The sequence below is a fragment of the Scyliorhinus canicula genome, chromosome 23, assembly GCF_902713615.1.
Source record: "Scyliorhinus canicula chromosome 23, sScyCan1.1, whole genome shotgun sequence".
In the NCBI taxonomy this organism is placed as follows: Eukaryota; Metazoa; Chordata; class Chondrichthyes; order Carcharhiniformes; family Scyliorhinidae; genus Scyliorhinus; species Scyliorhinus canicula.
Window position 1 is genome coordinate 26,094,877 of NC_052168.1, and position 19,293 is coordinate 26,114,169.

Here is a 19,293-nt window from a genome sequence, read left to right on the forward strand (position 1 = left end):
AACCATGGCCACAGTCTTGGTCTAAGACCCATCTCAATTTACAACAACAATATATATTTATATAGCACCTTTAACATAATAAAATGACCCAAGGTGTTTCACAAGAATGCTGTAAAGTAAACTTTGACACTGCTAGGGCAGATGGCCAAAGGCTTGGTCCGAAAGTAGGTTTTAAGGAGTCACTTGAAGAAAGATGGAGAAAATGAAGAAAGGAATTCCAGAGTTTAGGGCCTCGGCAGCTGTCAGCACAGCCACCAATGGCGGAGCAATTAATAGCAGGGAGTTTCAGGAGGCCAAAATTAGAGAAGCATAGTATCTCTGAGGGTCTCAAGCCAGGAGGAGGTTACAGAGTTAGACAGAGATGAGGCCGTTTGAGGATGGGGGGGGGGAGCAGGATTTGAAAACAAGGTTGAAAGTTTGAAAATCAAGACATTGCTTAACAAGAATGTACATCAGTGAGTACAGGTGAACAGGACTTGATGAGAGTATCTCCACGTTGATAGAGCTACGCCTTGCCCCTCTGACCAATGTATCTCTTAAGTTGGCATCTCCTGCTGCTGTGTGCTTTAGTGTAAATTTAATGCACGTTTCTGGCAATTTGCATTTAAAATAAATGCTATCTTGGATGCGGGACAGCTCTGTGCAAACATCTGATTGAACAATTTCCATTGTGCTGACGCCATGTGATAACAGAGAGAGCTTCTGAATTGAAGGAAGCCGGTTGGCAGCTCGCCAGTTACTGGTCCAGTGTTGGGCCAGATTATCCTGTGGTGGGAAAGGAGCTGATTGCAGTTGTGAATTGTCAGAAAGGTCAGTGACCACATTCTGCCCAGTCGAGACCAGACCGGGGGATCAAGTCAGCAGTGCAGACCACACCTGGTCCTGTTAAAAGGCCAGTGCTGGAAAGGTCCTGCTGCTTATCTACACATACATGCAGGGTTGGAGAGAAATATTTGGCAAAAGCCTCCTGAATTGGCGACAGATATTATTTTGCCTTTTTGAAAGTGAGTGGATGAAAGGGTTGATGAATTGGATGGAAGTTGAGGAACTGGGAAGGTGGCGGTGACTATGCCGGCCTGATGGATTTTCCTAATTGAAAGAGGCCATTCAGCAGCGTGAATCCATCCCACTATTCAATTAGATCATGGCTGATCTATATCTCAACTCAACCTAACTCCATCTACCTGCTTTGGTTCCATAACCCTTAAAGCCATTGTTGGCAGTATCTTCACTATCTACACCAATTGTTACAAGTCTCACAATGGGGCAGCACGTGGCACAGTGGTTAGCACTGGGACTACGCCGCTGAGGACCCGGGTTCGAATCCCGGCCCTGGGTCACTGTCCATGTGAAGTTTGCATATTCTCCCTGTGTCTGCGAGGGTTTCACCCCCACAACGTGGATTGGCCACGCTAAATTGCCCCTTAATTGTGAAAAAAAAAATTGGGTACTCTAAATTTATATTTTTTTTAAAAAGAAACCTCAGAACACTAGGTTCATAGGATTTACAGTGCAGAAGGAGGCCATTCGGCCCATCGAGTCTGCACCGGCTCCTGGAAAGAGCACCCTACCCAAAGTTAACACCTCCACCCTATCCCCATAACCCAGATACCCCAACCAACACTACGGGCAATTTTGGACACTAAGGGCAATTTATCATGTCCAATCCACCTAACCTGCACATCTTTGGACTGTGGGAGGAAACCGGAGCACCCGGAGGAAACCCACGCAGACACGGGGAGGATGTGCAGACTCCGCACAGAAGTCCAACAGATTTGTTTGAAATCAGAAGCTTTCGGAGCACTGCTCCTTCATCAGGTGAAGTCCTGACCTTCTGTTGTGAAACTTCTTACAGTGTCCACTCCAGTCCAGCGCCAGCCTCTCCATATTATGTACACCAATTGTAGTGGTCCTCTTAATACATACGCAGAAACATAAATCTGGATTTTTGTTCCCCCCACATTTTAAGGGGCAATTTAGCGTGGCCAATCCACCTATCCTGCACATCTTTGGGTGGTGGGGTGAAACCCACACAGACACTGGGAGAATGTGCAAACTCCACACGGGCAGCGACCCTGGGCCAGGATCGAACCCGGGCCCTCAGCGCCGTGAGGCAGCAGCGGTAACCACTGCGCAACCCCATCTGGATTTTTTATGACCGGCTTTTGTTCAAGAGAATTTCTGTGAAGGACTCTTGCACACAATTGTAAAATATTCCGTCCTGAGAATAGACAAACCACACCCTTTATATCAGCGTTATTACAAATTCCTTCTTCAGCTCTCTGAAATGTTTGGGAGTTTCTGTTTTACTGATTGGCATCTCATTAATGAGGTATTTAAGCTTTCTGTGCATCTCAAATATTACAAGCTGGAGCTTGTTTCCATAGTATCGTAGGAAACTAACTGTCTGTTCAGCACATTTAGGCTATTTGGCCAAATGTTACCTGAATTAGTGCCAGCTCCCAGCATTAAACTTATTTATTAGTTGGAGGATTAGCTTGGTGACAGAGCCTGGCTGCACTCTTCAGACAATCAGTGCTCTAACTATTCTATTATTCTGTGAAGTTTAAGCATGCAGAAACTCCCTGCAATCAAGGCCTGAATCTGGTTCTCATATCACCGACGGCTCTTTTAAGGCCATCCCCAAGGCACATTCCTGGGCAAGGTACAGGAAAAACAATGGTTATCTGTTCGCTTTCTCTTGCCTCTACTCATCAACTTCTGTACCTTTGTCACAGTGTCGTTGCCAGCGCTCCTGAGGGCTTCCTTGTCCTTTTGTCCGGCCATGTTCAAAATCATGCTCCAGGCTGCTGCTCCTCCTCTTCCCTGTTGAAATCCTGATTCATAGTTCTGTTTCTTTACACTTGCTTCACCCCCTTGAGGCGTGAAAGTTCTGACAGTGCTCTCTTCCCTGCTTCTAACCGTCTACCAGCTTTTAAACCCCAAGCTTGACCTTTGCTCACCATTGTTATGCACATTCTCCCGTGTTTGCGTGGGTTTCGCCCCCACAACCCAAAGATATGCAAGGTAGGTGGATTGAACACGCTAAATTGCCCCTGAATTGGAAAAATGAATTGGGTACTCTAAATTTATTTTTGAAAAAGAGAATGTGCAAACTCCACATGGATAGTGACCTGGTGCTGGGATCGGACGCGGGTCCTCAGCGCCGTGAGGCAGCAGTGCTAACCACTGCGCCACCCTGCCACCCCCCCCCCAGCCCCTTGCTGCTATTAAACTAATTCATAGAATATTTTAGACCCCAATCATTGCAGGTTCCTTACAGAGAACTCTAGATTTATGTTGAACCCTTTGTTTAACTGAAGTGTTTAAATTTACTTCACACAACCTCGTAACAGCCTCCCCGAACAGGTGCCGGAATGTGGCGACTAGGGGCTTTTCACAGTAACTTCATTTGAAGCCTACTCGTGACAATAAGCGATTTACATTTACACAATCGCCTTCCCCAGCTGTATTTTGTTATTGTGCTAAACTGAAGTAACAGGAGGTTGCTTTGACTGTAGGTACTTAGCTGGAGAAATTATATTTCTCTTCTCCTTCACCTTCTCGCTTTGGGTCAGCACACGTCATTCTTCCTTTCAACATTTTTCTTGGCTGGCCGTTCTTCAATATGAACGTTGGGTCTTTCGACCCTGAAGCAAACCACAGCTGAGCTCTCATGTTCGCACATGTGCGTTTCCAGAAGGAAACATGGAATAATCTTAGTTGTTCGCACATCCGCTGTTACCTCCTTAGGCACACTTGAGTCTGAGTGTGAATCCACATGCTGCCACACCCTCACTGTTATGATCAGACCCCAACATTTGCTAGGATGCCGGACAGAAACCCTAAGTTTGCAAAATGTATAAAGCCGTGAGCAAAGGAGTGACTCCAAGAGTGACTCCACTCTGAAAACAAACATTATTGAAGGGGGTGGGGGCGATGAGCCCCCCCCCCCCCCCAAACGAGGCTGATCACCTGGAATGTAAGAGGGCTCAATGGGCCGGTCAAGAGGGCACGCGTGTTCGCGCATTTGAGAGGACTGAAGGCGGACGTGGTAATGCTGCAGGAGACGCACCTTGGAGTAGCTGACCAGATTAGATTAAGGAAAGGTTGGGTCTGACAGGTTTTTCACTCGGGACTGGACTCGAAGATGAGACGGGTCACGATCCTGATCAACAAGCGAGTGGTGTTTGAGGCGGGAAGAATAGTTTTGAATGTGGGAGGCCGGTACATTATGGTCAGTGGGAAATTGGAGGGGGTGCAAGTGGTACTAGTAAATGTGTATGTGCCAAATTGGGACGATGTGGAGTTTATAAAGAGGATGCTGGGGAAGATACTGGACCTGGATTCGCATAACCTGTGTACTCCCGGATTGATTTCTTTATTCTGGGCAGGACCCTACTGATGGGGGTGGTGGACGCTGGGTACTCGGCGATCACAATCTCAGACCATGCCCCTCATTGGGTTGACCTACAGGTTAGTAAAGACAGTAACCAGCGCCCGCACTGGAGGTTAGACGTGGGACTTTTACTGGACGAAGAGGTGTGCGGGCGGTTGAGGAAATGTATTCAGAACTACCGGGAGGTCAATGACACGGGGAAATTTCGGCAGCGGTGGTCTGGGAGGCATTGAAGGCGGTGGTTTGGGGGTAGCTGATCTCGATACGGGCCTACAGGGGGAAGGTAGACAGACCGATTGGTAAAGGAAATATTATAGGTTGACAGGAGATATGCAGAGACCCCAGAGGCAGAGCTTTTAAGGGAACGGCGGAGGCTACGGGTGGAGTTTGGCTTGTTAACCACAGTAAGGGCGGTGGAGCGGCTGAGAAAGGCGAGGGGGGTGATTTATGAGCATGGAGAGAAGGCCAGCAGAATGCTTGCACAGCAGCTTAGAAAGAGGGAGGCAGCCAGGGAGATAGGGAAAGTAAATGATGGAGATGGGAATCTGGTTGGAGACTCAGCAGGGGGTGAATAAGGCATTTAAGGAGTCTTATAGTAGGCTGAACGGGTCGGAACCCCCAACGGGGCCGGAGGGGTGAGGCACTTCCTCGGGGGGCTGAATTTCCCGAAGGTGGACGGGGGGCTGGTAGAAGGGCTGGGGGCCCCGATCGGGATCGAGGACATAGCGAAAGGTCTGAAGGCCATGCAGTCGGGTAAAGCCCCGGGGCCGTATGGGTACCCAGTGGAGTTCTATAAAAAGTTTTCTGGGATATTGGGGCCGCTGTTGATGAGGACATTCAATGAGGCAAGGGAGAGAGGGGTGCTTCCCCGGCAATGTCACAGGCCACGATCTCACTGATCCTGAAGCGGGACAAGGACCTGGAGCTGTGTGGGTCCTACAGGCCGATATCCCTATTGAACGTAGACGCCAAACTGCTGGCCAAAATGTTGTTCTCTAGGATTGAAGACTTGTGTTATGGACATGATTGGGGAGGACTAGACGGGGTTTGTTAAGGGAAGGTAGTTGGTGGCCAATGTAAGAAGGTTGTTAAATGGGATCATGATGCCCCCAGAAGGTAGGTAGGGAGGTGGAGGTAGTGGTCGCAATGGACGCAGAGAAGGCTTTTGATCAAGCAGAATGGGAATATCTGTGGGAGGTACTGGGACTGTTCGGATTTGGGCAGGGCTTTATTGACTGGGTCAGGTTGCTGTATCAGGCTCCTGTGGCGAGCGTACGGACAAGTAGGACAACATTGGACTATTTTAGGCTGCATCAGGGGACGAGACAGGGATGCCCCATCTCCCCATTGTTGTTCGCGTTAGCTATAGAACCTTGGCAATTGCATTGAGAGCTTCAAGAGGCTGGTCCGGGAGGGAGTGGAACACAGAGTCTCACTTTACGCAGACTACCTGCTTCTGTATGTATTGGACCCAGCAGAGGGGATGGAAGCAATTATGAGGATTCTGGGGGAATTTGGCCGTTTTTGGGGTACAAACTAAATATGAGGAAAAGTGAGATGTTTGCGATCGAGGTAAGGGGACAGGAGAGGCGACTGGAGGAACTGCCGTTTAGAGTGGTCGCGGGAAGCTTTAGGTATCTGGGCATCCAAGTGGCGTGGGAATGGGAACGGTTAATCTGGCCCGATTAGACCAATGAAGGATGATTTCCGAAGGTGGGACGCGCTCCCGTTGTCACTAGCTGGGAGGGTCCAGACGGTGAAGATGACTATATTCCTGTTTGTGTTCCAGTGTTTCGCATCTTTATTCCGCGGTCCTTTTTTAAACGGGTTAACAAAGTGATCACTGGCTTTGTTTGGGCGGGCAAGACCCCGCTGGTAAAAAAGGGGATGCTTGAGCGGAGCCGGGGAGAGGGCGGCTGGCGCATCCAAACCTCAGTAACTACTATTGGGCGGTGATTATAGCCATGATTAGGAAGTGGATGGTGCGGGGAGGGTCGGCATGGTAGCGTATGGAGGTGGCTTCATGTAAGGGCACCAGCTTAGGGGCGTTGATAACGGCGCCTCTGCCGTTCCCGCCGGCACGGTACTCCAGCCCCGTGGTGGTGGCGGCGGCGGCCTGAGAGTTTGGGGACAATGGATGAGACGTGGGAGCAGAGAGAGCATCGGTCTGGTCTCCGATTTGTAATAATCACCAGTTTGCCCCGGGAAGGATGAACGGGGGGTTTCGGAGATGGCAGAGGGAAGGGATTGAGAGGATGGGGGATATGTTTATAGAAGGGAGCTTTCCTAGCTTGAGGGAGCTGGAGGAGAAATTTGGATTGGCGAGGGGAAATGAATTTAGGTACCTGCAGGTACAGGACTTCCTATGTAGGCAGGTCTCAACCTTCCTGCTCCTTCACCCAAGGGGGATACAGGATAGGGTAGTTTCCAGAGTGTGGGTGGGAGAAGGGAATGTCTCTGACATCTATAACAAGCTCATGGGGTCAGAGGACATGCAGACTGAGAAGCTGACGTGCAAGTGGTAAGAGGAGAGATAGAGGATGGTCTCTGGGCGGATGCGTTGAGTAAACATCTCCACAACATGCTCCAGGCTCAGCCTGATACAGTTAAAGGTTGTAGACCGGGCTCACATGACAGTGGCCTAGATGAGCAGGTTCTTTGGGATCGAAGATAGGTGTGCGGGGGGCCAGCGAACCATGTCCACATGTACTGGACATGCCCAAAGCTCAGGGGATTCTGGCAGGGGTTTGCAGATGTCATGTCCACGGTGTTAGAAACAAGGGTGGCACCGAGTCTGGAGTGGTGTTTTTCGGGGTGTCGGAAGACCCGGGAATCCAGGAGGAGAAAGAGGCAGACGTTCTGGCCTTTGCTTCCCTGGTAGCCCGGAGACGGATACTATTAGCTTGGAGGGACTCAAAGCCCCCGAAGTCGGAGACCTGGCTATCGGACATGGCTAGCTTTCTCTGTTTGGAGAAAATCAAGTTTGCCTTATGGAACAGTACAGCACAGAACATGCCCTTCGGCCCTCAATGTTGTGCCGAGCCATGATCACCTTACTCAAGCACACGTATCCACCCTATACCCGTAACCCAACAACCCCCCCCTTAACCTTACTTTTTTTAGGACACTACGGGCAATTTAGCATGGCCAATCCACCTAACCCGCACATCTTTGGACTGTGGGAGGAAACCGGAGCGGTCAATGTTAGGGTTCACCCGGTGGTGGCAACCGTTCGTCGACTTCTTTGTGGAAAATTAATCATCAGCAGAAGGGGGGGAGGGTTAGTTTAGCTTGGAGTAGGGGGTTCATAAAGGTGGGACCTGTAAGGGAGGAAGACGGCTTTTGCACTATGTTTATAGACTCATGTACATTGTTTATTTTGTTGTTATTGAAAAACGAAAAATGCCTCAATAAATGTTTTTTTTTTAAAACATCATTAATGCAGTATGAAACTAACTTTGACATCACAACAAATATAGCTTACAATTACCAATTCAACAATGCTTAACAATAAAATGAAACATTTTAACTTCGAACTGCTCTCTTCTTTATCTCCAATCAAGTAAAACCCATCACAGGTCAAACCCCACTTTTAAATAAAGTTAGCAATCAACTGAGTACCTACCAGCCTCTGAGTAAAGAATTCCTTTCATGGGCAGCACAGTGGCGCAGTGGTTAGCACTGCTGTCTCACGGCACTGAGGTCCCAGGTTTGATCCCGGCTCTGGGTCACTGTCCGTGTGGAGTTTGCACATTCTCCCCGTGTCTGCGTGGGTTTCGCCCCCACAACCCTAAAGATGTGCAGGTTAGGTGGATTGGCCATGCTAAATTGCCCCTTAATTGGAAAAAATGAATTGGATACTCTAAATTTTAAAACAAAAATTCCTTTCAAAGACTGCTTGGAGGGAGAGAGGGAGAGATCCTGTCAGGAAACAGCCTGCAGATTCTTGTCTATGCCACACCACTGCTCAACCTGACAGCCTTGTGCAGAAGGTGCTGTTCTGTTCCAGCCAAACCTAAACTGACTGAACTCAAGACGTGACTGCTTCAGCCCTGGCTCCTCCCCATAATTACATCGTCTCTATTTCACTGATTGGGGTATGACCATCTTACTAAGTCTAACCACAATCCCTCATTTATCGAAATCCCGGGGAACCTTCAATAAGGTTTAGGGGCTGGTTTAGCTCACTCAGCTAAATCGCTGGCTTTTAAAGCAGACCAAGCAGGCCAGCAGCACGGTTCGATTCCCGTACCAGCCTCCCCGGACAGGCGCCGGAATGTGGCGACTAGGGGCTTTTCACAGTAACTTCATTGAAGCCTACTCGTGACAATAAGCGATTTTCATTTCATTTTCATTTCATTTCATTTCATTTTTTCAATAAACAAAATTCTATTAGCCCTATTTAGGTAAACCGATAAGTGGTTGGAATGAATGATGATCTTTTACAACAAGGTTAGGTGGGGTTACTGGGTTACGGGGATAGGTTGGATGTGTAAATGGTGTGCTCTTTCTGTGGGCCGGTGCAGACTCGATGGGCCGAATGGCCTCTTTCTGCACTGTAAATTCTATGACTCTACAACATGTTAATTGTCTTCTGCGGCCACAGTGTCTGCCTGTCTTTTAAGCCAGGATTTTAAAACCATTACTGCATCAGGCACATATAATACAATATGTACATCAATTTCTTACACTCATCACCCTGCATTGCATGGCTGACCAAGGCTACCACCTAAAGCTGAAACCTTCCTGATGTGCATTGCTCAGTATGTTAGCCAATTTATCATCCCCTCCTTCTAAGCGTTGTCCCTTTTTAAATTACTCCTCAGGTTTTCCAGCTGATTCAGAGTGAGAAGCTGAAGAATGACTACATCTACCTCAGCTGGCTGGCACGTTGCTGTGAGTTAAAGGAAGCTCCACAAAAGTAAAATACTATAGATGATGGAAATCTGAAATGAAAACACGTGCTGGAATTCTGAACAGGTCAGGCAGCATCAGTAGAGAAGCACAAAGTTGATGAACAATGCAAGGTCATCGACCTGAAATGTCAACCCTGTTTATCTCCACAGTTGCTGCCTGACCTGCTGAGTATTTCCAGTGTTGTTTCTCTTTCACCGAAACGCCATGAGTGTTTGAGTAGAGCCATGCTTTCCAGCAATTTCAGATTGTTGCCAGTGTTGGTGCTTTTGTCTTTGTTTACCAACAGTAATCTAATGTGTGTTCAGCTATTGGCTGGGCCAAGAGATAATGTGTGCTAAACATTAACAGGCATCCTGGACGACAATAAAGCTACTTATCCGGTCTGTACAGAGTTGATCAACTGCCGAGGACTGTGCATCCTCTAACGTTGTTGAAACTGTAGACATCCGCAGGGATCCAGTTGAAGGAGCTTTGTGTTTGCTATTTTTTTGCTAGCCATTTGAAACGGTATGTTACGCATCCAACATGGCGTGCCGTCAAGTGGCACACTACCCAAAGCCCACATAACGCCCTCTCCGTACTGGGCTTCTATGAAGTGACTACATCAGGGAGCAGGAGGCAGGATATTTAGTATTTGCTCTCTTCCCGAGTCTAGTGAGCCCCACCATTGCCTATGGCTGCAATTGCCTAACTTGGCTCCAACTTCCCTGGCCTGTGTGATTCAGCAGACACCGTATAAGCCAAACACTTGAGACATTTTCACTGAGAAAGGGACGGTTGGTTGCCCATCAGTGTCCTCGGCTGCCCCGTGATAGCAGGTTAATAGCAAATGCTCCCAGCATAGAATTTACAGTGCAGAAGGAGGCCATTCGGCCCCTCTAGTCTGCACCCTGTTTGGAAAGAGCACCCCACCCAAACCCACACCTATCCACGCAACCCCACCTAACCTTTTCTTTGGACCCTGCGTGGCTTATTCACCTAATCTACACATCTTTGGACTGTAGCAGGGACCTATAAATTGGATTCTTTAATAATTGAGTGCCGCTATTTTGGATAACTACCCAAAGTATCAATCCTGATTTTTGATTTTATTTATATATTTTTTTTAAATTGAAAGTACCTAATTCATTTTTTTTCAATTGAGACAATTTAGCGTGGCCAATCCACCTAGCCTGCACATTTTTGGGCTGTGGGGGCGAAACCTACGCAAGCATGGGGAGAATGGGCAAACCCTACACGGACAGTGACCCAGAGCCGGGATTGAACCTGGGACCTCGGCGCTGTGAAGCAGCAGTGCTAACCCACTGCGTCACCGTGTTGCCTCCGCCCCCCCCCCCCCCCCAATCCTGATTTTCAGTTCTGATACCGAGCACCTTCTCGTTGGCCCTTCCCTGCCACCAATCCCCACTTCTCTTTGAAGATATTGGAAAGGACAGAGAGAAGCTCCTTGCTTTCACCTTGAACCTCCGTCTTATAACTTGTCAAGGCGTGAATGATTCCATGAGTGTATGGGGAAGGAGACTGCATGGGCGCAATAGGCACATTTTGAAAATAGGGGAAGAGAAAGGAAGGAAATTAAGTGGATATGAATCTCCCAGAGCTAGCACCAGTGCAATGGGCTGAATGGTCCTTTTTGCACTGTAAAATGGTGTGCTTCTACAATGCAGCCATAGCATACTGTGGCGTAATGGCCAGAAGGTATTTTAAATGGTTTTGAGATTTTTGTTTCTCGCGAATAGGAAAGCATCAAATGACAGTGGTTGACTGAATGAGATCTAAAAATCTATCCCTCCATTCTCTGTGTATTTGTGATATAAAACTAAATACTCCTTTGATCACTGAGGCTTACTCAGGAGGAAGGTCTTTGTAACACGAGGAAATTTCACTCTTGCAGTAAGCTGCATATTCCATTCTCCGCTCCCCTTGTTTGTTTGTGGGCCTGGTGCTGATACCACTTCACAAGCTACTACAATTCTTTCCACCTTCGCAGATATCATGAACAAGAAGCCACGTCTGGCATGGGAACTCTACCTGAAGATGGAGACGTCAGGCGAGTCCTTCAGCCTCCTGCAGCTCTTGGCCAATGATTGCTATAAGGTAAGTGAGGCAAACTAATTAAAAAAAAAAAAATTTAGAGTACCCAATTCATTTTTTTCCAATTACGGGCAATTTAGTGTGACCAATCCACCTACCCTGCACATTTTTGGGTTGTGTGGGCGAAACCCATGCAAACACGGGGAGAATGTGCAAACTCCACACGGACAGTAACCCAGGGCCGGGATCGAACCTGGGACCTCGGCGCCGTGAGGTAGCAGGGCTAACCCACTGCGCCACCATGCTGCCCCGTGAGGCAAACTATTTGAGGAGCAATTAGAGATCCAGGGATCTCACTCAGTGCAGCAAACAGCTCAAATCTACTTTTGCAAAGCTTGCAGAGATTAAGAAATGAGCGTCTGGATTCGCTTGTGTTTGTACTGTTGTATAGATTCTTTCCAATTCACGGGTGCCACTTATACACATGATTCCCACTGCAGCCATCCAACCAAATAAAGGTTCATATTCAGCCCACACTGTTACAATTTACCTCTGCTCGAAGCTCACAGCTCCTTGCCCACTGACACCTGATGCTTCTGGAATGCATGAAAGATGACCACACCTGCCATTGTTTCTCACAGCCCAACTCTTGGTGCAACCTCTAGCACTCCAGCACTGCCACAGTGTAAATGGAAACTTGCAAATGCAAATCCACCAAGGTGTAAAAGACATGCTTGTTTAGGTGAATTGGACATTGTGAATTCTCTCTGTGTACCCGAACAGGCGCTGGAATGTGGCAACTAGGGGATTTTCACAGTAACTTCATTGCAGTGTTAATATAAGCCTACTTGTGTCAATAATAAAGATTATTATTATTATAAATGTCTTCACTGGAGGTGAATGCAGGGGAATAGAACATAGAACAGTACAGCACAGAACAGGCCCTTCGGCCCTCAATGTTGTGCCGAGCAATGATCACCCTACTCAAACCCACGTATCCACCCTTTACCCGTAACCCAACAACTCACCCCCTTAACCTTACTATTAGGACACTACGGGCAATTTAGCATGGCCAATCCACCTAACCCGCACATCTTTGGACTGTGGGAGGAAACCGGAGCACCCGGAGGAAACCCACGCACACACGGGGAGGACGTGCAGACTCCGCACACAGTGATCCAACCGGGAATCGAGCCTGGGACCCTGGAGCTGTGAAGCATTTATGCTAACCACCATGCTACCCTGCTGCCCACCTGAATGAAGTGAGGTTGAACCCTTTGGGGTCCACCTTCCCCCTTGGAGGTGGGAAACAGCAGTTCCAGTGTTTGACTGGGCTGAGAGAACAGAAGGACAATGTTTTTTTTGCCCCTCCAGACAGGGACCTACAGAGTCGATGCTGTTCAGATTGATATGTGTACAGTGCCGATCACTGCAACGAGGCTCCCTTGTGGCTTGTCATGAGCTCACCTTCTTGCAGTAGCACTCTTGCCTCAACATCCACAATCGAATGTCTACCAAGATGCCTGACATGTTCTAGAGCCACCCCTCCATACATCAGGATTACTTGATCTATCCGTCAGGAGTACCCCCCGGAGGGAACCAAAGTGCGGTACTCAGCTTTGCGGTGTGAAGAAAAACGTTGACGTGCTTGTGGCGCTGCGGCCTGTTTCTCCTGATGACCACATGTCTTCTGGCCTTCTCCGCCATTTCCGTCCAGAATTTCTTGGTTCTCCTTCTACCTGAGGAAGCACACCTCCTGCCATATACAGGGCATCATCTTTGAGATGTGAAGCCCCCCAGGATTGTCCTTTTGCCATGCCAATAAAACATCTTTCATCAGGAATGCTTCTGAGGGGACGGCACGTGGACAATGGTTAGCACTGCTGCCTACGGCGTTGAGGACCCGGGTTCAAATACTAGCCCCAGGTCACTGTCCGTGTGGAGTTTGCACATTCTCCCCGTGTCTGCATGGGTTTCACCCTCAGAACCCAAAGATGTGCAGGTTAGGTGGATTGGCCACGCTAAATTGCCCCGTTAATTGGGGGGGGGGGGGAAATAATTGGGTACTCTAAATTTATTTTTAAAAAAGGAATGCTTCTGAGGCTTACTGGGCAGAAAGGTCATGGGCTGATGGGTCACAGACTTGCCTGGGCTGAAAGACTGCAGGTTGGTGTGTTAAGGTTACCAGACTTACCAGACTGATTCCTGGGATGGCGAGACTGATGTGTGAGGAGAGGTTGAGTCAGTTAGGATTATATTCACTGGAGTTCAGAAGAATGAGGGGGGAAACCTATAAAGTTCCAACAGGACTAGCCAGGGTAGATTCAGGCAGTATGTTCCAGATGGTGGGGTGTCCAGCACCAGGAGTCACAGCGTAAGGATACAGGGTAAATCATTTCGGACAGAGATGAGAAATGTCTTCAGAGAATGGTGAACATCTCAAATTCGCTACCACAGAAAGGAGTTGAGGCCAAGTTTTCAGGGAGGAGTTCGATATAGCACATGGGGCGAAAATCATCAAAGGTTCTGGGGGAAAAGCAGGAACAGGTTACTGAGTTGGGATGATCAGCCAGATCATAATGAATAGTGGAGGAGGCTCGAAGGGCCAAATTTCTTATTTCTATTTTCTACATTTCTAAGGGTCACGGGCTTCTTGTTGGGCCAAAGCATGTCACAAAATTGGTTTGAAGACCCAGGGTCGGCTATCGGGAATATTATAGATATTTTGTAGAATTTTGGTGCCTGGTGCCTTCTCCAGTTAAATGTTGAACACAGGGAAGAGCAAATATTTTGTGGGCGGAGCGTCGGGGAGGGGAGCCAGATTTTGTATGGTCGTGGGGGTTTGCTGTTTTCGTTAGCAGCGACTAATTTTCGATACTTAGGGGTCCAGGTGGCTGGGGATTGGGCAAGGCTTTGGAGGTTGAATTATACGAGCCTGCTGTGTAAAGCAGATTTACAGAGGCTGGGACCATCTCCATTATCCTGCTGTGTAAAGCAGATTTACAGAGGTGGGATAATCTCCATTATCTTTGGCGGGTGAGGTCCAATCAGTTAAGAAGAACATCTTGCCGAGATTTTTGTTTTTATTTCAGTGTCTCCTGGTTTTTCCTGAAGGGTCGAGCGGCTTATTTCCGGCCTTATTTGGTTAGGTAAGGCCCCGAGGAATCGAAGGGGGGGGTTCTTCAGCGGGATAGACATTCAGGGTGTCTGTCACTGCCAAACTTGCAGCCAACGCAGAGAAGGTGTTGGGGTGGTGCGGGCATCCAGGGGCTCGGTGGGTTCACATGGGGGTCTGGGGCATTTCGAGGGACAAGCTTCGTATAATAGTAACGGTGCCACTTCTGTTGGCGCCAGCAAGGTACTTGTCGAACCCGGTGGTAGTGTCCACGTTAAAAACTTGGAAGCAACTCCCCAGCATTTTAAGTTGGGGGCAGCCTCAAGGCTGGCTCCCATTTGTGCTAACCACCTGTTTGAGCCGGCATGGCTGGATGCCATATTTGGTGCATGGGAAGAGGAAGGGCTGGAGAGACTGAACGATTTATTCCTGGAGGCGTGGTTTGCCAGCTTGGAGGAATTGAAGGAGAAATTTGGGCTGTTTAGGTACCTTAAGGCGTTGAGTTTTACGAGGTCATTCTCAGATTTTCTGGTGGTGCTGCCATCATCCTTATTGGAGAGGATTCTCTTCTATTCGGGGTTGGAGGAAGGCAGTATGTCCAGCATGTATAAATGGATCGTAGGGAAAGAGTTGAGTTTGGTGGAAAGGGTAAAGGCAAAATGGATGGAGAAATTGGAGCCAATACTGGCGGAGGAGCTATGGAGTGCGGAGGGTGCACACCATGTCATCGTGCGTGAGACTGAGCCAGCTAAAGCCAGCTGAGTGCACCTCACTAAGGCTAGGATAAGTCTGCTCTTTGAGGGGGTGGATGATAGGTGTGAGCGCTGTTCGTGAGGGCCACACACACGTTCTAGTCCTGTTCCAACTTGGTGGGTTTTTGGAAGTCCTTTTTTAGCACCGTGTTGGCAATGCTAAATATTGAGTCGGAACCCTGTCCTTTGGTGACTATCTTTGGTGTTTCAGAAGTGCCGGATCTACAGACGAGTGCAGGGGCTAATGGCATTGCCTTCACATTGGTAGCTCAGAGGGGGATCCAGTTGGACTGGAGGCCAGCAATACTGCTGAGTGCTTCAACGTGGCTAAGGGAAGGTCAAATACACCATGAGGGGGTCCATTGAAGGGTTCTACTGGAGGTGGTGGCCATTTATACTGTATTTCAGAGTTGGTCACTGTTAGCTGAGAGGGGGGGGGGGCTTTTGTTTGTTGGATTGAAGGGTTGTTTTTGTGGATTTTCTGGGTATTGGATTCCATGAATATAGCTTTGAGCTGCTTCAGGATTCTGGCAATACAAAAACAAACACAGACTTACTGACAAGTTGCCTTTGCAGGCCAATTAGTAAACAATAATAACCTATACTCTTTATTAGTGTCACAAGTAGGCTTACATTAACACTGCAATGAAAGGGCAGCACGGTGGCCTAGTGGTTAGCACAACTGCCTCACGGCGCTGAGATCCCAGGTTCGATCCCGGCTCTGGGTCACTGTCCGTGTGGAGTTTGCACATTCTCCCCGTGTCTGCGTGGGTTTCGCCCCCACAACCCAAAAATGTGCAAATTAGGTGGATTGGCCACGCTAAATTGCCCCTTAATTGGAAAAAATAATTGGGTACTCTAAATTTATTTTAAAAAAACACTGCAATGAAGTCACTGTGAAAATCCCCTAGTAGCCACACTCCGGTGCCTGTTCGGGTACACAGGGAGAATTCAGAACATCCAATTCACCTAACAGCACGTCTTTCGGGATTTGTGGGAGGAAACCGGAGCGCCCGGAGGAAACCCACGCAGACACGGGGGAAAAGTGCAGACTCCGCACAGACAGTGAAACAAGCCGGGAATCGAACCCGGGTCCCTTGCCGCTGTGAAGCAACAGTGCTAGCCACTGTGCGGTCAATGCAATTCAAATTGAAGAATGATCACTTCTGTCACATGACTCTCTAGCTCTCTCAAACTAGCCACATTCCCTTCAGTTAGTCGTTCTCTGTTTTATTTGTACACAAATTATATCAATGTTGATAATTTGTTGGGTGTACGTTTCAATTCATTACGGACATTGTGGGTCACTGATACAATCCTGGCTCCGGGACTACTGCCAACAACAAAGCTAACTGAATTTCCTGCCACTGGTGTTGGTTATCATTGACCAGGAGAGTGAAGTAATCTAACACCATTAGTGTTGTAACCACCTGGAGGAAATTAGACTGGGAGCAGGCTTGCGTGGAGTATAACAATCAGCACTGACATGTTGGGCTGAATTAAGTCTCTTTCCCTTATCATTTTTTAATCCACGCAGTTTAATGAAGGTGATGTGGCTTCAAAAATAAATGTCTTTATTTAAAATTAATTAAAAATGGTGAATCTCCAGATTTCAGCTAATGTACAGTTTTTCCTTTCAGATGGGGCAGTTCTACTATGCCGCAAAAGCTTTTGATGTGCTTGAGCGTCTGGATCCAAATCCGGAATATTGGGAAGGAAAACGTGGAGCATGCGTTGGGATCTTCCAAATGATCTTAGCGGGACGAGAACCAAAGTGCGTATCTCCAGCATGCAGTCATCAGTCACAGTATTCATGCCTTAGAAACTAACAAAGCTGAAATAATAGCTGATGTGCTTCATAGAAAGATGGGCACGATCTACATGCGATCTCGCAAGGCGTGGTGTGCCGTGTAAATCCCGGAAAGTGGGATCCCCCGGCATCTACCGGTCACGTAATACCCTGCCACAGTGCTTTCCGGCATAACACCACCGGTAGTTAATTGGAAAAATATTTTTTTAAAGGTATTGGGACTGGGGAATTATTCCTGGAAAACGAGGAACAGCTGGAAGTGTTAAACAGCTATTTTCTGAATGACTTCACTAGAGGATTTGGGAAAGTTTGCCACAGGGGTCAGTGATCGTGCCACAACTATTTAGAAAATATATCAATGACTTAAATGAAGGGACAAAATGCTTGGCAGCTAAATTTTCTGATGACACCAAGATAGGTTGGAAAGTAAATTCCCACGGGCAAGAAAAGTGCAGAGAGGGATAAAGACGGGTGGAGTGAATAGGCAAGGAATTGGCAGATGGGGTTTCATGTGGGAAAACTTGGAACTTTTCCACTTTGGCAGGAAGAATAGAAAAGCATTTATTGAAGTACGAAGTACAATTTTGTCTCATTGGCAAAAGGATATGAATTAATTTGAAGCGATTTCAGAGAAGGTGACTACTGATACCTGTGACGAAGGGCTTATGAAGAAAGGTTGAACAGGTTGGGTCTTTACCCATTGAAATTTGGAAAATGGGAGGTGATCCTATTGATACATACAAGATCCTGAGGGGAGTTGATAGGGTGGATACTGGTGAGGTTCCTGGGAAGATTCTCCCTTTTAAGACGGAGATGGGAAGACATTTTTTCTCTGAGGGCCGTTCATCCGTGGAATTCTCAAATTCAGCAAACAGTGGAAGGTGGGTTTTTGGATTTATTCAACACTGAGTTAGATATAGTTTGGACCAGCAAAGGAGTTGAGGGTTATGGGGGGGAGACAGAAAATTGAGTCAAGGCCATAATCTGATCAGCCATCATCTTATTTAATGGCGGAGAAGTCTCAAAGAACTGAATGGTCTAACTCCTGCTCCTAAGTCCTTTCTTTTTTCAAAATCTAGAGTATCCAATTCTTTTTTTTCCCAAGTAAGGAAAATTCACCCACCCTGTACATCTTTTTGGGTTGTGGAGGTGAGACACACGCAGACACGGGGAGAATGTGCAAACTTCACACGGACAGTGACCCAGAGCCGGGATCGAACCTGGGACCTCGGCGCCGTGAGGCAGCAGGGCTAACCCACTGCACCACCGTGCTGTCCTACCTATTTTTAAAGTATGATATCCAACTCCCTTCTGAAAGTTATTGAATCTACTTCCACCTACCTTTCAATCTTTTTTAAAATTAATTTAAAGTACCCAATTATTTTTTTTCCAATTAAGGGGCAATTTAGCGTGGCCAATCAACCTACCCTGCACATCTTTGTGTTGTGGGGGTGAGACCCACGCAGACACGGGGAGAATGTGCAAACTCTACACGGACAGTGACCCAAGGCCAGGATTCGAACCCAGGTCCTCAGTGCCGTGAGGCAGCAGTGCTGACTACTGCGCCAAGTGCTGCCCCCTACCTTTCAATCTTACTGGGTTAAAATGATCTCTCCATTTCCCTCTTTTTTATTTGCCAATTGTCTTCAGTTTGTGTCTTTTGTTTTGTGATCCTCGTACCAGTGGAAACTGTCTCTCTTTATCTGTTCTATTAAAATCCTTCATCGTTTTAAATTCATCTATTAAATTTCCCCATAACTTTCTTTGTTGTAAGGGAGTAATCTCAGCATTTTTAGTCTCCCCAGCTAACTGCAAAGATTAATCTCTGCCATTCGGGGTAAACCTCTTCTTCGTTTTGAAGGCCGTGGCTTCCTTCCTATGTGTTGTCCAGAATTGGACACAATTTCCCAGCTGAGTCCTAACTGGTGATCTGTAAAGGTTTTTGATCATTTGCTTGTGTAGGGTGTGCCTTGATTTATTAAGCCCTGAATCCCTCCTGCTTTGTGATCAACATCTACCAGGCCATGATTCTTGCATAATTTCTTTATGGATCAGGGACTTGGCACGAGTCCAAAAATCAATGTTAAAAAGATATACAAATTTGGCTTGTCCATGAGGAATATATGGTGAAACTTTGTGGCCTTTAAGCTGAGTGATTCTGGTAGCACTGACTTTGGCAGTTGATGAGTTGATTTGGGTATTCTTGAGCAGCTGAAAAGAGTTGACCAGTTTCCTTTTTGACTGTGGCTTTGCTGACTTGTGACTT

At 47.5% G+C, this 19,293-nt stretch overlaps 1 protein-coding gene across 1 annotated transcript in view; it reads left to right on the forward strand.

Annotated features, from left to right (window-relative positions):
* ttc26 (tetratricopeptide repeat domain 26) overlaps window positions 1-19,293 on the forward strand; it is a 78,264-nt gene that overhangs the window by 50,527 nt on the left and 8,444 nt on the right. Inside the window, exons 15-17 of the mRNA XM_038783621.1 lie at window positions 9,226-9,295; window positions 11,307-11,413; window positions 16,858-16,991. Coding sequence (XP_038639549.1) covers window positions 9,226-9,295; window positions 11,307-11,413; window positions 16,858-16,991 — 311 coding nt within the window. The remainder of the gene's footprint in view (window positions 1-9,225; window positions 9,296-11,306; window positions 11,414-16,857; window positions 16,992-19,293) is intronic.